The sequence below is a fragment of the Myxine glutinosa genome, chromosome 3 (genome assembly GCF_964187855.1).
Source record: "Myxine glutinosa chromosome 3, kmMyxGlut1.1, whole genome shotgun sequence".
Taxonomy (NCBI): Eukaryota; Metazoa; Chordata; class Myxini; order Myxiniformes; family Myxinidae; genus Myxine; species Myxine glutinosa.
The window spans coordinates 61,754,253-61,770,866 of record NC_136263.1 but is presented as its reverse complement, the minus strand read 5'-3'; the positions used below and the strand labels follow the sequence as shown (position 1 = coordinate 61,770,866).

Below are 16,614 nucleotides of genomic sequence, written 5' to 3'. Positions count from 1 at the left end.
TGCACAAACCTTGATACCTTTGGAACATGCACATGGTATTTAATTGATGAAAAGATGAAGAAAATGGGGCTGTGGCTTGCTTGTACTCATACAGAAAAGTAGGTATACATGCATACACATCCCTCCACATACCAGCACTCATCTACTCACACTGCAATAGATCTTTGATGATGTAAGACACAAAAAGACAAAGTGTACTGCTTGCTAGATACGCACTGGATTTTCCCAGAGCTTTATGTGGTGAAGGAAAAACGAACGCACCTTTTCGTGTGTACGTGTTGAAGATTCCACGTGATGCTGCGTGTATCTCTCCAAGGCCACGCTCAGATCCTGAATCCGGGCCTCTGTGTCGGCAACACGTTTCTCCAGCTCAGGGTCTATCTCTGGCCTGTTCTGCCCCTCCAGCTTAAGATGGAAAGTCAATAAACCAGTAAAGTCATTGATTAAATGAACAAGGGGGTAGGGGGAGCGAGGTTAGCAATTGAGACACAACCAGTCCCACCTTTGTGGGGAGAGAAGGTCGAACGTCTGGCCAAAAGAGGACACTGCTTGCACCGGTGGTATTTCTTTGAGGACCTATTTTGTGATGGCCTGAACCTTGGAGTCGCTGGTGGAGACTGGCAGGTTGCTCGCACTGCCTGGAAGATGAATATTTAGGGCAATATGTATAATAGCCCTGAAGAGTGGAACACAAGTGTGACAATCCACGACACTGAAACCCGATGAGGTTAAAATGCAGCAAATGGCGGTGCAAGTTGACTACAGTTGGAGCAAATGCGTCTTTCGTTAACAGGACAAAGAATAAACATCCTTACGTGTCCATGGTGGATTCCTCACGGAATGGGCCGCAGGGTTGAGGATATTTTCGGGTCAAACCACTCAGCAACTGTTGGGGTGAACAGCAGTTAGTAACATGGGATTGAAATGATCTATGGCCTGCAAGGCCTTCGAGGAAGTCTGGTGTACACCACACTGACAAAAGTAATGAGAAAACCTGTTTACTTCTACATGTTAATACTAGCTATGAAAAGTCAATACTGCCTGAAATCCACTTAAATGAAGAGGAGAAAACACAGGTAACTGCCTTTTCATAGGTACTGTGCCTGTTTTTACCTATTTGCTTAGGATTTCAGGTGGCACTGATTTTTCATAATCATCAGCTATTTTCAGTCCACTGCTGGATGAAAGCCTCAGCATGTTGACACCATGTTGCTCTGTCTCTTTCTTTGTTGTTCCAATTGACTCTTTCCCAATATTTGTCTATTTCATCCCTCAATCTTAGGTGCTGTATTCCCCTGTTCTTGTTGCCATCCAAAGGTCTCCATGTTGTTAACATTGTTGTCCACCTACTGTCTGACCTTCTGCTAACATGTCCTGTCCATTTTCATTTCCTAAGTTTGTTGTCCCCCATCGCGGAGTGAAAGGGGGACTATGGTTTTCCCCTCCGTCCATGTGTGCGTCCGTCCATCCATGCATGTGTGCGTGCGTGCGTGCGTACGTGCGTATGCGAAGGACCGAATGCTAATTTGGTGTGTGGGTGCAACCCACGTCAAAATCCAAGATGGCCGCCGCCATGTATGTCTGAACCTTGTGAGCGAAATATCTTGAAAAATAAACGAACTACTAACTTCTAATCTGGTGTGTGGGTGTATCTACGCATAAGGGAGAACGCTATTGAAAATTGGGTCGCACGTCAAAATCCAAGATGGCCGCCTTGCGTCTTCCACTTTGTCAACTCACATCACTTCACCGGCGGGGGACCAAGGCGTAACGCTTGTTATTTTTAGGATATCCTGAGTTTTGGTTTGTTCTCTAGCACATTCATTTTTGTGTTTCTCTCTTTGTATGTAATACCGAACATATTTTGCTCGATATTGTGTTGTGCTGCTGTTATCTTCTTCTCCATTTTTGTTGTTAACACCAGGTCTCTGCCCCCATATATGATAGCGGGAATAATATTTGATTGAAAACTTTCCTTTTTAGACATATTGGTAAGCTATCTCTCATGGTAGACTTTTCATAGGTATCATTGTATTTACATGCCTATCCCAGGTTGCCCTGAAGGCATTAAGAGTCCACCAAAAAAGCATCACAAGTAGACCATCCTAGGCATGGGAGACAGATACCATCTACCTCACTCTCTCTCTCTCTCACAAAGGTTATCAATAATCCAGCTAGGTTTTGAACAATCTGATAACCACGTGGTAATTCTGAGGTTTCCAGAGGTTTAGAATCCAAGCCTGCTGGTTTTCAACCTGCAACCTCTATAGAGTATATGATGTCAAATGTCTTCACCATTCGGGCACCATAGTTGGCCGCAGTTTCGTTTAACAAATGTCTAATATTTACAGCAGAAGTTACAAAATAAAGTATGGCTAAAAAGAGAAAGTTAGTTTCATGGAATGTTTCACCTGTTTGACATGGAGATCCTCCTGTGAGCTAGTTCAGTGTTCTTTATGTTATCGTGTTTGAGCTGAACTTAATTTTCTTCTTATGATATACCTCCATCACCAAAGATGGAGGTTATGTTTTCACACCTGTCTGTTTGTCTATTTATGAGCAGAATATCTCAAAAGCATATGGACGGATTCGGATTAAATTTGGTAGAGAAGTTGGATGTGCGACAAGGACGAATTCATCAGATTTTGGTGAAGATCTGGGTCTGGATCCGACACAATAATTTTTTTTTATACCACTGAGAAAAAAGAAATATCGCATGATAATATACTGCATCAAAAGGTTGTGGACTAGTTATGATAAAACTTGGTAGATGAGTTGGTTAGGCAACAAGAACAAGCTGATTCGATTTTGGTTCCGGTCCAGATCCAGATCCGCCCGATGAGTGAGATACAAAACATGACCTGTTCAGCCTGGCGGAGGTCTGCGCTCTTCCGAGTGCCATGTCGTTGTAGTTTTTCCTTGTTTTAATGTCAGAACCTACACGCATGGCTTTTCTCCTTCAGTATGCAATTCTCTTTCACTTTCTACGAGACTTGCTCTTTTGGTGTGACCAAAATAAGGATTCATAAATTCAAGGTTTTCCAGTATTAGTCTGCATTTGTGTCATCGGTGCTTCATGAATGATGCTGATTAGTTAAAGTCAGGGGAAGCTGCAAAAAGGCGAAACTCCAGTCGGAAGAAGCACCAGTCACGAAAACCCTCCAGTCAGGACAAGGTGCAATACAGGAGGATGCATCATGAAGAGGCCGCCGGAACGATAGAGGCTGCTGCATATGGAGAGGCTGCAGTATTTGGAGAGGCTGCAGTATATCGAGAGGTTTCAGTATATGGAGAGGCTGCAGTCTATGGAGAGGTTTCAGTATATGGAGAGGCTGCAGTATAGAGAGGCTGCAGTATATGGAGAGGTTTCAGTATATGGAGAGGTTGCAGTATGGAGAGGTTGCAGTATATGGAGAGGTTGCAGTATATGGAGAGGCTGCAGTATGGAGAGGTTTCAGTATATGGAGAGGCTGCAGTATGGAGAGGTTGCAGTATATGGAGAGGCTGCAGTATATGGAGAGGTTTCAGTATATGGAGAGGTTTCAGTATATGGAGAGGCTGCAGTATGGAGTGGTTGCAGTATATGGAGAGGTTGCAGTATATGGAGAGGCTGCAGTATGGAGAGTTGCAGTATATGGAGAGGTTGCAGTATATGGAGAGGTTGCAGTATATGGAGAGGCTGCAGTATATGGAGAGGCTGCAGTGTATGGAGAGGCTGCAGTATATGGAGAGGTTGCAGTATATCGAGAGGTTTCAGTATATGGAGAGGCTGCAGTATGGAGAGGTTGCAGTATATGGAGAGGCTGCAGTATGGAGAGGTTTCAGTATATGGAGAGGCTGCAGTATGGAGAGGTTGCATTATATGGAGAGGCTGCAGTATATGGAGAGGTTTCAGTATATGGAGAGGCTGCAGTATCGAGAGGCTGCAGTATGGAGAGGTTGCAGTATATGGAGAGGTTGCAGTATATGGAGAGGCTGAAGAATGGAGAGGTTGCAGTACATGGAGAGGCTGCAGTATATGGAGAGGCTGCAGTATATGGAGAGTATGCAGTATGGAGAGGTTTCAGTACATGGAGAGGTTGCAGTATATCGAGAGGTTGCAGTATATGGAGAGGGTGCAGTATGGAGAGGCTGCAGTATGGAGAGGCTGCAGTATATGGAGAGGTTGCAGTATATGGAGAGGTTGCAGTATATGGAGAGGTTGCAGTATATGGAGAGGTTGCAATTTTATTTATTTTTTTTTATTTTTATTTTTTGGATACAAGATCGAGGCTCGTGAAAGAGCTAACATTAATCACACAAAAAGACAAACCGACACACAAAACACAAAAAAAAAGGGGAGCGGTAGACAAGATGGGGAGAGAGGGGGAAGGACACAAAAGAGAGGGGGAAGGACACAAACACAACATTTGAGAGCAGGGACATCGGGAGGACTTGGGGGGAGGTGGGAGAGGATTAAAACATATGAACACTGCAAGGACTCTGGGGTGAATTACCGGGGGTAGAAAAGATCAAGGTTTTCGATGGGGGAAGATAAGAGATGGTGGTGAAAAGCTGTTTTAAAGACCTGGAGGGAGGAGTGGGATTGAAGGGAGTGGGGGAGTTTGTTCCAGAGGCGGGAGAAAAGGGGAATGAAAGAGTGAAGGTGAGCAGAGAGCCTAGACTTTGGCAGTTTAACCAGAAGAGGGTTGCAGGCAGATCTTGTGCGACCTGAAGGAATATTGGGGGGACAGAGCACAGAGAGAGCTGGGGGAGCAAGGCCGGAGAGGAGTCGGTAGAAGACAGAAAGACCACCAACCTGCCTGCGGTGAGTGAGTGAAAGGCCCTCGGCGTTGACTACATCGCAGGAGATTCCAATGATTCTGAAAGCTTTGGCCTCAACAGCGTGAAGCCGAGCAAGGTGTGAGGCAGGAGCACCAGCCCAGAGGGGGGAACAGTATTCAATTGAGCTGCGGATGAAAGCTTTGTATGTGGTGAGGAGCTCAGGTGTGCCAAGGAAGGACTTCGCACGACGGAGGATGCCCAGTCGGCGACTGGCTTTGGAGGCCAGCTTGGAAATGTGGTTTTCCCAAGAAAGATCATGGCAGATAGTGAGACCCAAAAGCTTGAGCGACAGAACTTCTTGGAGAGGATTGTTGAGAAAGTAGATGGGAGGGTTGTCCAGTCGGTCCTTTCGGAGAGACATTGTAAGAGTGTGAGATTTGTCAGGATTGAAAGACATGTTCCACTTGTTTGACCAGTCTGTGATTTTGTCCAGGTCTGCAGAGAGTGAGGAGGCTGCAGACTGCCGATCTGAGGGATGAGGAATTGAGCGACAGAGAGTAGAGTCGTCAGCAAAGAGATAGAGAGGATTTTCAAGAGAGTCAGAGAGATCATTGATGAAGACCAGAAAAAGCACAGGGCCCAGAACACTACCTTGGGGAACTCCAGCCTGAACAGGAAGAGGAGATGAGAGAAACCCATTCAGGGCCACACGTTGACTACGACCAGAGAGGAAGTCCGCCAGCCATGCGTGGAGATTTCCATGGATACCAAAGGAGGAGAGTTTGGAGAGCAGAGCAGGGTGCCAGACCGTATCGAAGGCACGTGAAATGTCAAGGGAGACAGCTCTAATTTCCTGTTTGGCGTTGAGGACCTCCATCCATTGTTGAGAAAGCAGAAGCAGCATGTCCAGAGTAGAGTGCCCAGGTCTGAAATCAAATTGATGATCAGAGATCAAGCCATTGGAGAAGAGGAAAGATTTAATATCTGAAGCAATGATGGATTCCATGACTTTGCTGATAATTGGGAGAAGGCTGATTGGTCTGTAGTTGCTGGGATCTGTTTTTGCACCTTTTTTGTGCAAAGCGGTGATGTTGGCTGATTTCCAAGCAGATGGCAGATGACCTTGAGCAAAAGAGAGGGTGAAGAGAACAGAAAGAGGGAGTGAAAGTGCAGAAGAACATGATTTTAGGACCCGTGGGCTGATGCCGTCAGGACCAGTTGCAGAATCAGAGTCGAGGGTTGCCAGAAACTTTTCCACCTTGTCAGGAGGAAAGGACACAGAGTCCAGGAGCAGCTGGGTACGACTGGGTACGGTGGGTACAGAGAGGGATGGGTTTGGGACACAAGATTTAGAGGCAAACACAGAGTTGAGGCATTCAGCTTTTTCACGTGCGGAGTCAGCCGTTAAGCCGTTTGAGGTGAGGGAGGGGATGGAGGGGGAACAAACACCAGAAACAGATTTGACCAGACGCCACCAGGATTTGGAAGAGGGAGACAGATAAGAGAGTTCGGTCTTGAGAATGGTGAGATATTGTTTCCTGGCTCTCCTGAGGGTGGACACACACTTGTTTCGGGCTTTGTGAAAGGAAATGAGATTTCCTTCCGTTGGATTTGCTTTCCAGGAGACGAAAGCAAGTTGTTTCAGGGCAACAGCCTCACCACAAGATTCCGTGTACCATGGACGGGAGGAAGGGTATGACAACTGAAGACGAGATGGTATAAATCTGTGCATGAGAGAGAGCAATTTACTTTGAAAGAATTCCCAGGATGAGTTGATGTCAGAGGCGGTAGAGATGGGAGACCAGGCCAGATGATTGATGGCTGCTTGAAGACCGTGCCAGTTGGCCTGAGTGAAATGCCAGACTCGTCGACGCTGAGGAGGCTCTCTGAGAATGGTCAGAGAGATGTCCACTTTGACAAGCACATAATAATAATAATAATAATTCATTTATTTTGTATAGCGCTTTTCCAGAAGCCCAAAGGCGCTTTGACAGAGTGGAAAACATAATGCATAACAATACATGAAAACAACAATTGCAAAAAGACAAGAATCAAGAAAACAAACAGCAGCGATATACGGCATATATATAAGACAAGAATCAAAAAGACAAGACAAGAATCAATAGGGAAATATTTAAAGCAAAAGGAGGGAGAAGGAGAAGAGATAGTCAGGGGTTAAATGCTGTGGGTTGAATGTTGAATGCAGCGTTGAACAGGTGGGTCTTTAGTGATGTTTTGAATGTGGTGAGTGAGGAGGAGTCTCTGATGGTGTGAGGTAGTGAGTTCCAGAGGGTGGGAGCAGCGATGGAGAAGGCCCTGTCCCCCCAGGATCTGAATTTGGTCCGGATGGAGGGGGTCAGGAGGTTGGTACCAGCAGAGCGGAGGTTGCGGGTGGGAGTGTGTCTGGAGAGGAGGTCAGCCAGGTAGGATGGGGCCAGGTTATGGAGGGCTTTGTATGTCAAGAGGAGGATTTTGTACTGGATTCTCTGGGGGATGGGGAGCCAGTGAAGCTTGTAAAGGACGGGGGTGATGTGGTCACGGGTCCGGGAATGAGTGAGTAGACGGGCAGCGGAGTTCTGAATGTATTGGAGTTTATTGGTGATTTTTGAGGGTGAACCATAGAGGAGGCTATTGCAGTAGTCCAGACGGGAGGTGATGAAGGCGTGGATGAGGGTTTCTGCAGCCGTGGAGGAGAGGGATGAGCGGAGACGGGCAATGTTTTTCAGGTGAAAGAAGGCTGACTTTGTGATCTGTTTAGTGTATTTGTCGAAGGAAAGGGTTTGGTCAAAGATGACGCCAAGATTCCGGATGTGAGGGGAGGTGGATACTGGGATACCGTCGATGTTGAGGGCAAAGTTATGGGTGGATTTTGTGAGCGTTTTTGGGCCAATGATGATTATTTCAGATTTATCACAGTTAAGCTTGAGGAAGTTGATTTGAAGCCAGGATTTTATTTCAGTGATGCAGTTTGTCAGGATAGAGTGGGTGTCGGTGGAGACGGACTTGGTGGAGATGAAAAGCTGGATGTCATCGGCGAAGCAGTGGAATTGGAGACCATGACGGCGGATTAAGTGACCGAGCGGGGACAGGTAAAGGATGAAGAGGAGGGGGCCAAGAACTGAACCTTGGGGGACACCTTGGGGGAGGGGAGCAGTGGGGGATTTGCAGTTATTGATGGAGATGAACTGGCATCTGTCAGAGAGGTATGATTTAATCCAAGAGAGGGCAGTGCCGGTGACGTTAAAGGTGGATTCAAGTCGGGTGAGGAGGATAGTGTGATCGATGGTGTCAAAGGCAGCGCTGAGGTCGAGGAGGACGAGAATGTTGAGGTTGCCAGCGTCAGAGGAGAGGAGAAGGTCGTTGGTGATTTTGAGGAGAGCAGTTTCAGTACTGTGGTTGGAGCGGAATCCGGATTGGAATGTTTCATACAAGTTATTGGCAGAGAGATGATGTTTGAGTTGAGTGGCTACAGCGCGTTCCAAAACTTTTGACAGAAAGGGTAGGTTGGAGATGGGTCTGAAGTTGTTTAGGGTGTCAGGGTTTAGACCAGGTTTTTTTAGAATGGGGGTAACAGCAGCAATTTTGAGGGAAGGTGGGACGATGCCTGTAGACAGGGAGGAGTTTATTGTTGCAATGATAAGTGGAGAGAGAGCAGGGAGGGAGGCTTTGACAAAGCTGGAGGGGATGGGGTCAAGAGTGCAGGTGGCAGTTTTCATTCCTATGAGGAGTTCAGAGAGGTCAGTAGGAGAGATTGGGGAGAACCGAGACAGGGGATGGCAGGACAAGGGGGGGCAGGTGGTTGGAGGGGGAGCGGGTGCGGCGGTGGTCAAGCTGTTGTAGATGTTGTCAATTTTGCGTTGGAAGAAAGAGAGGAAGGAGATGCAGTTGTCTACTGTGAATGACTGGGTGGTGGTGTTCAGGGGGCGGAGGAGTTTGTTTATTGTCGAGAAGAGTGCTTTTGGGTTTCCGGAGCCAGAGTGGATAATTTGAGAGTAGTAGGCAGAGCGGGCGCGGGAGAGGGCATCTTTGTAGTGTTGTATGTGGTCCTTGTAGGCTTGGGAGTGAACTGTGAGACCCGTTTTATTGCGGAGTCTTTCAAGTTGGCGAGCACGAGTTTTCATCAGGTGGAGTTCAGGGGTAAACCAGGGAGCAGAATGGGTGAAAGAAACTGTTTTGGTTTTTACAGGCGCAAGCTGGTCAAGGCAGGAGGAGAGAGTGTGGTTGTAGTAGTCAGTGAGGTCGGAAGGGGTGTGGAGGTCAATGAAGGGAGAAGTGGACATTTTTTCAGAGAGGGTGGATGAGAATGAGGTAGGTGAAAGAGCGTTTAGCTTACGGAAGTTGATTGTGCGATAATGCCTTGGTGTTGGGGCGGGGATGTTGATGGTCAGAGTGATGGCTAAGTGGTCAGAGAGGGTGAGGTCGGAGCCATAGAGATGGTGCAAATTTAATCCAGTGGAGCAGACAAGGTCCAAAATGTGACCACGGATATGGGTAGGAAAGTCGACATGTTGAGTGAGGTTAAAGCAGGTGAGTAAATCAGTGAAGTCAGTGGTTATTGTGGAGTCAGTGGAGTCCATGTGGATATTGAAATCACCAAGGAGGAGGATTGAGGGGGAGAGGGAACATAGCTGGGTCAGAAAGTAGGAGAAGTCAGACAGGAATGATGGGTGTGGTTTGGGAGGGCGGTAGACGACAGCCATGACTGACTGCGTGTGACCAGAGAGTTTTAAAGCCAGGTGTTCAAATGATGGAGCAGATGAGATGGAGATGAGGTTGGTCTTGATGTCTTGACGGTGGATAACGGCAATTCCACCACCTCGGCCCTCCGAGCGTGGTTTATTGACGTAGGAATATCCATTGGGTGTGGTGAGGTTGAGTGTGTAGTAGTCCAGAGGTTGTTGCCAGGTTTCGGTGAGACAGAGAAAGTCCAGTTTGTTATCCAGGATGTATTCGTTCAGGATGAGGCATTTATTGTTGAGGGACCGGGTGTTGAACAGGGTGAGCTTGATGTTGTTTTGAACAGCAGGGATGAATTCAGGTGATTTAGCCAGGGTTCGTAGGCAAGAGGTGCGATCGTGTGGGTTGCTGTGACCAGGTGCGCTGGGACGAAGAGTGAGAGTGCGCTGAGCCGACCAGAGGACGGGGATGGAGTGACCTGATTGCAAATAAACAAACTTGCGACCGGAGCCACGGTGAATGTACCTGGGTCGTCGGAGGAGTCCATTTGATTTGATGGCAGAGATGCATGATGGGGTGGAGCGGGTATTGAGCAGAAGAAGCCTTGCGGCGGAGTACTTCAGAGCCATGCCAGGCAGGAGCGAAGGGACGAGTACGAGGCCAAGGTCGAGGAGGCAAAGCGGCAAACGCAGCGGCAAACGACTGCAGCCGCTAATCAAGACCACAGCGGCAAACGACTGCAGCCGCTAATCAAGACCACAGCGGCAAACAAGGCCACAAGGCCACCGGCAAACAAGGCCACGGCCACATGATTATACATGATCAGATGAGCCGATTGGAGCAGAAGAAGAGCAGCAGACATTTTCAGGGAAGTTTGTCATAACCAAATCCAGAAGAGAAGATGCTCCGTTGACTGAGATCCGGGTCGGGAAATTGACAGATTGTGTCAGTCCCAGTGAGTCGCAGAAGTCCTTTGCTGAAGAGCCATGGCTGGTGAGAGAGGTACCCACACCCAGCCAACTGGCATGGTGACAATTGAAATCACCACATATGAGGAAGAGAGAGTTGGGATGGGTAGATAGAAGTTGGTCCATATTATCAGACAGTGAGATGTAGATGGAGTCATCGCTGATTGGTGGACGGTACAACACACATATGAACAAAAGGTGGGAGCGAAGGGGAAGCCGTAGCCAAAGGTATTCCTGGGGGTGAGGTGGAGAGAGGGCAGTGGAGGGCGAGTGAGGAAGAGAGTTTTTTTATAAAGATAGCAACCCCACCTCCAGGACGAGGCTCAGGTCTATCATACCAGAGGAGGGAGTAACCTGGGAGAGATACCAAGGCATCAGAGACATCATGAAGGAGGAAAGTTTCTGTTAAGCAGATCACATCTGGTTTGTCAGAAGCAACCTGTATGGAGAGGTCAGTCAGGTTTGAGCGAAGGCCCCGGATGTTTGAGGTCCATACCGTTAATGAAGAGGAAGGGGGAGCATCGGGTCCAGAACAGGGGGGGGGAGGGGTAGGGTAAGATGTGGAAGAGGAGGAAGAGGTAGGGAGAGCTGTTGAAGGTGTGTCAGAGATTTCAGAATAGCTTGGAGAAAGGGAAGAATGGGGCGGACAAAAGGTTTGATGGAGATTGGGTGAGGCACAGTGAGGTGTTATTTGAGGACGGGGAAGAGCAAGGCAGAAGGTTTGGGGAGATGAAGGTGAAAGTTGGAAGGAGGAAGAAGCAGGGAGGATGCTTTGAGGAGGAGGGGTGAGAGGGGAGTCTAGGAGGGGAGGAGCGAGGGAGAGTCTCGGAGGGGAGGGGTGTGGGGGGAGTTTAGGAGGGAGGGGAGGGAAGGGGCAAGGGGGGAGATTTGAAAGGGATGGGTGATGGGGAGGATTTGGAGGGGAGGGGTGAGATTGGATTTTGAAAAGTGTACGATTCATGGGAAACGAACATTTTTTGCAAAATGAGTTTGAGACCTTCGAGTCAAAAATACGTTTGAGGACACTGGGGGAGGGATGGAGTTCTGGATAGTTTAGGGAATGTAGAAAGGAGGAACTGTAAGAGATGGTATTATATATATTTTTTGGAATGAATAGATTTGGTGAGCAAGACGAAAGCATCCTTTTGTAGGAAAAGAAGAAAAAGGTGTTATAATATATGAGAGAAAATAGTTGTTCAGGGGAGAGATTATACATTTCTAACCGCGTGATCGCGAACGAAGAACGAACGAACAAAAAGAACAAATAAACGAATAAGACCTGGGAAGGAAATTGTTTTTTTGGGGTTTTTTTTTTTTTTTTTTTTGTGAGTACAGATATTAAACAAGGAGGTACGGGGTGAACGACTGGGACGAAACAGTGAACGAAAATAATTTCAGCGCATTCGACGAATCGCTGAGAGAAAAACAAACCACTTGAAGGTCGGAGACGGTACGGTAGTCCAAGCCTACGAGTACTAGGCCGCAGAATACTCGATACCATTAACAGACGATTGTGTATACATGTACGAAAAATTAGCACCGAAAATTTTCCAAAAGATACGCTATAGGTACATACACCGAAAGATAGATACAGTCTCGACAAAAACACGATTGAGAAATATCACTTAGCTTCGAAAGCGTGAGCGCATGGAGCAGCTTCGAAAAGACGTGACCTCGCCGTGATCTCGCGAGACTTCTCCTCAAGTATATGGAGAGGTGCAGTGTGGAGAGGTTGCAGTATATGGAGAGGTTGCAGTATATCGAGAGGTTTCAGTATATGGAGAGGCTGCAGTATGGAGAGGTTGCAGTATATGGAGAGGTTGCAGTATATGGAGAGGCTGCAGTATGGAGAGGTTGCAGTATATGGAGTGGTTGCAGTATATGGAGAGGCTGCAGTATATCGACAGGTTTCAGTATATGGAGAGGCTGCAGTATATGGAGAGGTTTCAGTATATGGAGAGGCTGCAGTATGGAGAGGCTGCAGTATATGGAGAGGTTTCAGTATATGGAGAGGTTGCAGTATGGAGAGGTTGCAGTATATGGAGAGGTTGCAGTATATGGAGAGGCTGCAGTATGGAGAGGTTTCAGTATATGGAGAGGCTGCAGTATGGAGAGGTTGCAGTATATGGAGAGGCTGCAGTATATGGAGAGGTTTCAGTATATGGAGAGGTTTCAGTATATGGAGAGGCTGCAGTATGGAGTGGTTGCAGTATATGGAGAGGTTGCAGTATATGGAGAGGCTGCAGTATGGAGAGTTGCAGTATATGGAGAGGTTGCAGTATATGGAGAGGTTGCAGTATATGGAGAGGCTGCAGTATATGGAGAGGCTGCAGTGTATGGAGAGGCTGCAGTATATGGAGAGGTTGCAGTATATCGAGAGGTTTCAGTATATGGAGAGGCTGCAGTATGGAGAGGTTGCAGTATATGGAGAGGCTGCAGTATGGAGAGGTTTCAGTATATGGAGAGGCTGCAGTATGGAGAGGTTGCATTATATGGAGAGGCTGCAGTATATGGAGAGGTTTCAGTATATGGAGAGGCTGCAGTATCGAGAGGTTGCAGCATATGGAGAGGCTGCAGTATGGAGAGGCTGCAGTATGGAGAGGTTGCAGTATATGGAGAGGTTGCAGTATATGGAGAGGCTGAAGAATGGAGAGGTTGCAGTACATGGAGAGGCTGCAGTATATGGAGAGGCTGCAGTATATGGAGAGTATGCAGTATGGAGAGGTTTCAGTACATGGAGAGGTTGCAGTATATCGAGAGGTTGCAGCATATGGAGAGGCTGCAGCATGGAGAGGTTTCAGTATATGGAGAGGCTGCAGTGTATGTAGAGGTTGCAGTATATGCAGAGGCTGCAGTATGGAGAGGTTGCAGTATATGGAGAGGGTGCAGTATGGAGAGGCTGCAGTATGGAGAGGCTGCAGTATATGGAGAGGTTGCAGTATATGGAGAGGTTGCAGTATATGGAGAGGTTGCAGTATATGGAGAGGTTGCAGTATATGGAGAGGTTGCAGTGTGGAGAGGTTGCAGTATATGGAGAGGTTGCAGTATATCGAGAGGTTTCAGTATATGGAGAGGCTGCAGTATGGAGAGGTTGCAGTATATGGAGAGGTTGCAGTATATGGAGAGGGTGCAGTATGGAGAGGTTGCAGTATATGGAGAGGTTGCAGTATATGGAGAGGCTGCAGTATATCGACAGGTTTCAGTATATGGAGAGGCTGCAGTATATGGAGAGGTTTCATTTTATGGAGAGGCTGCAGTATGGAGAGGTTGCAGTATATGGAGAGGCTGCAGTATATGGAGAGGTTTCAGTATATGGAGAGTATGCAGTATATCGAGAGGCTGCAGTATATCGAGAGGCTGCAGTATATGGAGAGGCTGCAGTATATCGAGAGGTTTCAGTATATGGAGAGGCTGCGGTATGGAGAGGTTTCAGTACATGGAGAGGCTGCAGTATGGAGAGGTTTCAGTATATGGGGAGGATGCAGTATGGAGAGGTTGCAGTATATGGAGAGGTTTCAGTATATGGAGAGGCTGCAGTATGGAGAGGTTGCAGTATATGGAGAGGTGGCAGTATATGGAGAGGCTACAGTATGGAGAGGTTGCAGTATATGGAGAGGTTGCAGTATATGGAGAGGCTGAAGAATGGAGAGGCTGCAGTATATGGAGAGGCTGCAGTATATGGAGAGTATGCAGTATGGAGAGGTTTCGGTACATGGAGAGGTTGCAGTTTATCGAGACGTTGCAGTATATTGAGAGGCTGCAGTATTGAGAGGTTGCAGTATGGAGAGGTGGCAGTATGGAGAGGTTGCAGTATATGGAGAGGTTGCAGTATATGGAGAGGTTGCAGTGTGGAGAGGTTGCAGTATATGGAGAGGTTGCAGTATATGGAGAGGTTGCAGTATATCGAGAGGTTTCAGTATATGGAGAGGCTGCAGTATGGAGAGGTTGCAGTATATGGAGAGGTTGCAGTATATGGAGAGGCTGCAGTATGGAGAGGTTGCAGTATATGGAGAGGCTGCAGTATATCGACAGGTTTCAGTTTATGGAGAGGCTGCAGTATGGAGAGGTTGCAGTATATGGAGAGGTTTCAGTTTATGGAGAGGCTGCAGTATGGAGAGGTTGCAGTATATGGAGAGGCTGCAGTATATGGAGAGGTTTCAGTATATGGAGAGGTTGCAGTATATCGAGAGGCTGCAGTATATGGAGAGGCTGCAGTATATCGAGAGGTTTCAGTATATGGAGAGGCTGCGGTATGGAGCGGTTTCAGTACATGGAGAGGCTGCAGTATGGAGAGGTTTCAGTATATGGAGAGGCTGCAGTATGGAGAGGTTGCAGTATATGGAGAGGCTGCAGTATATGGAGAGGCTGCAGTATGGAGAGGTTGCAGTATATGGAGAGGTGGCAGTATATGGAGAGGCTACAGTATGGAGAGGTTGCAGTATATGGAGAGGTTGCATTATATGGAGAGGCTGAAGAATGGAGAGGCTGCAGTATATGAAGAGGCTGCAGTATATGGAGAGGCTGCAGTATATGGAGAGTATGGAGAGGTTTCGGTACATGGAGAGGTTGCAGTTTATCGAGACGTTGCAGTATATTGAGAGGCTGCAGTATTGAGAGGTTGCAGTATATGGAGAGGCTGCAGTATATGGAGAGGCTGCAGTATATGGAGAGGCTACAGTATGGAGAGGTTGCAGTATATGGAGAGGTTGCAGTCTATGGAGAGGTTGCAGTCTATGGAGAGGTTTCAGTACATGGAGAGGATGCAGTATGGAGAGGTTGCAGTATATGGAGAGGCTGCAGTCTATGGAGAGGTTTCAGTATATAGAGAGGCTGCAGTATGGAGAGGTTGCAGTATATGGAGAGGCTACAGTATATGGAGAGGTTTCAGTATATGGAGAGGCTGCAGTATGAAGAGGTTGCAGTATGGAGAGGTTGCAGTATGGAGAGGTTGCAGTAAATGGAGAGGTTGCAGTATATGGAGAGGCTGCAGTATATGGGGAGGCTGCAGTATGGAGAGGTTTCAGTATATGGAGAAGCTGCAGTATGGAGAGGTTGCAGTATATGGAGAGGCTGCAGTATATGGAGAGGTTTCAGTATATGGAGAGGCTGCAGTATGGAGATGTTGCAGTATGGAGAGGTTGCAGTAAATGGAGAGGTTGCAGTATGGAGAGGTTGCAGTAAATGGAGAGGTTGCAGTATATGGAGAGGTTGCAGTATGGAGAGGTTGCAGTATGGAGAGGTTGCAGTATGGAGAGGTTGCAGTAAATGGAGAGGTTGCAGTATATGGAGAGGCTGCAGTATATGGAGAGGCTGCAGTATATGGAGAGGCTGCAGCATATGGAGAGGTTTCAGTATATGGAGAGGTTTCAGTATATGGAAAGGCTGCAGGATGGAGAGGATGCTGTATATGGAGAGGCTGCAGTATATCGAGAGGTTTCAGTATATGGAGAGGCTACAGTATGGAGAGGTTGCAGTATATGGAGAGGCTGCAGAATATCGAGAGTTTGCAGTATATGGAGAGGCTGCAGTATATCGACAGGTTTCAGTATATGGAGAGGCTGCAGTATATGGAGAGGTTTCAGTTTATGGAGAGGCTGCAGTATGGAGAGGTTGCAGTGTATGGACAGGTTGCAGTATATGGAGAGGCTGAAGAATGGAGAGGTTGCAGTACATGGAGAGGCTGCAGTATATGGAGAGGCTGCAGTATATGGAGAGGCTGCAGTATATGGAGAGTATGCAGTATGGAGAGGTTTCAGTACATGGAGAGGTTTCAGTACATGGAGAGGTTGCAGTATATCGAGAGGTTGCAGCATATGGAGAGGCTGCAGTATGGAGAGGTTTCAGTATATGGAGAGGCTGCAGTATATGTAGAGGTTGCAGTATATGCAGAGGCTGCAGTATGGAGAGGTTGCAGTATATGGAGAGGCTGCAGTATGGAGAGGCTGCAGTATGGAGAGGTTGCAGTATATGGAGAGGTTGCAGTCTATGGAGAGGATGCAGTGTGGAGAGGTTGCCGTATATCGAGAGGTTGCAGTATATGGAGAGGCTGCAGTATGGAGAGGTTGCAGTATATGGAGAGGTTGCAGTATATGGAGAGGTTGCAGTATATGGAGAGGTTGCAGTATATGGGGAGGTTGCAGTATATCGAGAGGTTTCAGTATATGGAGAGGCTGCAGTATGGAGAGGTTGCAGTATATGGAGAGGT

At 47.4% G+C, this 16,614-nt stretch overlaps 2 protein-coding genes across 5 annotated transcripts in view; one reads left to right on the top strand and one right to left on the bottom strand.

Moving 5' to 3' along the window:
* LOC137417286 (centrosomal protein of 85 kDa-like) overlaps window positions 1-16,614 on the bottom strand; it is a 171,156-nt gene that overhangs the window by 11,428 nt on the left and 143,114 nt on the right. For all 4 annotated transcript variants that reach the window (XM_068103134.2, XM_078774090.1, XM_078774091.1 and 1 more), the window contains 3 exons: window positions 816-886; window positions 503-638; window positions 262-405 (listed from right to left, as the gene is read on the bottom strand). In XM_068103134.2, coding sequence (XP_067959235.2) covers window positions 262-405; window positions 503-638; window positions 816-886 — 351 coding nt within the window. The remainder of the gene's footprint in view (window positions 1-261; window positions 406-502; window positions 639-815; window positions 887-16,614) is intronic.
* LOC137413935 (sarcolipin-like) overlaps window positions 1-16,614 on the top strand; it is an 81,685-nt gene that overhangs the window by 21,313 nt on the left and 43,758 nt on the right. The window lies entirely within an intron of this gene.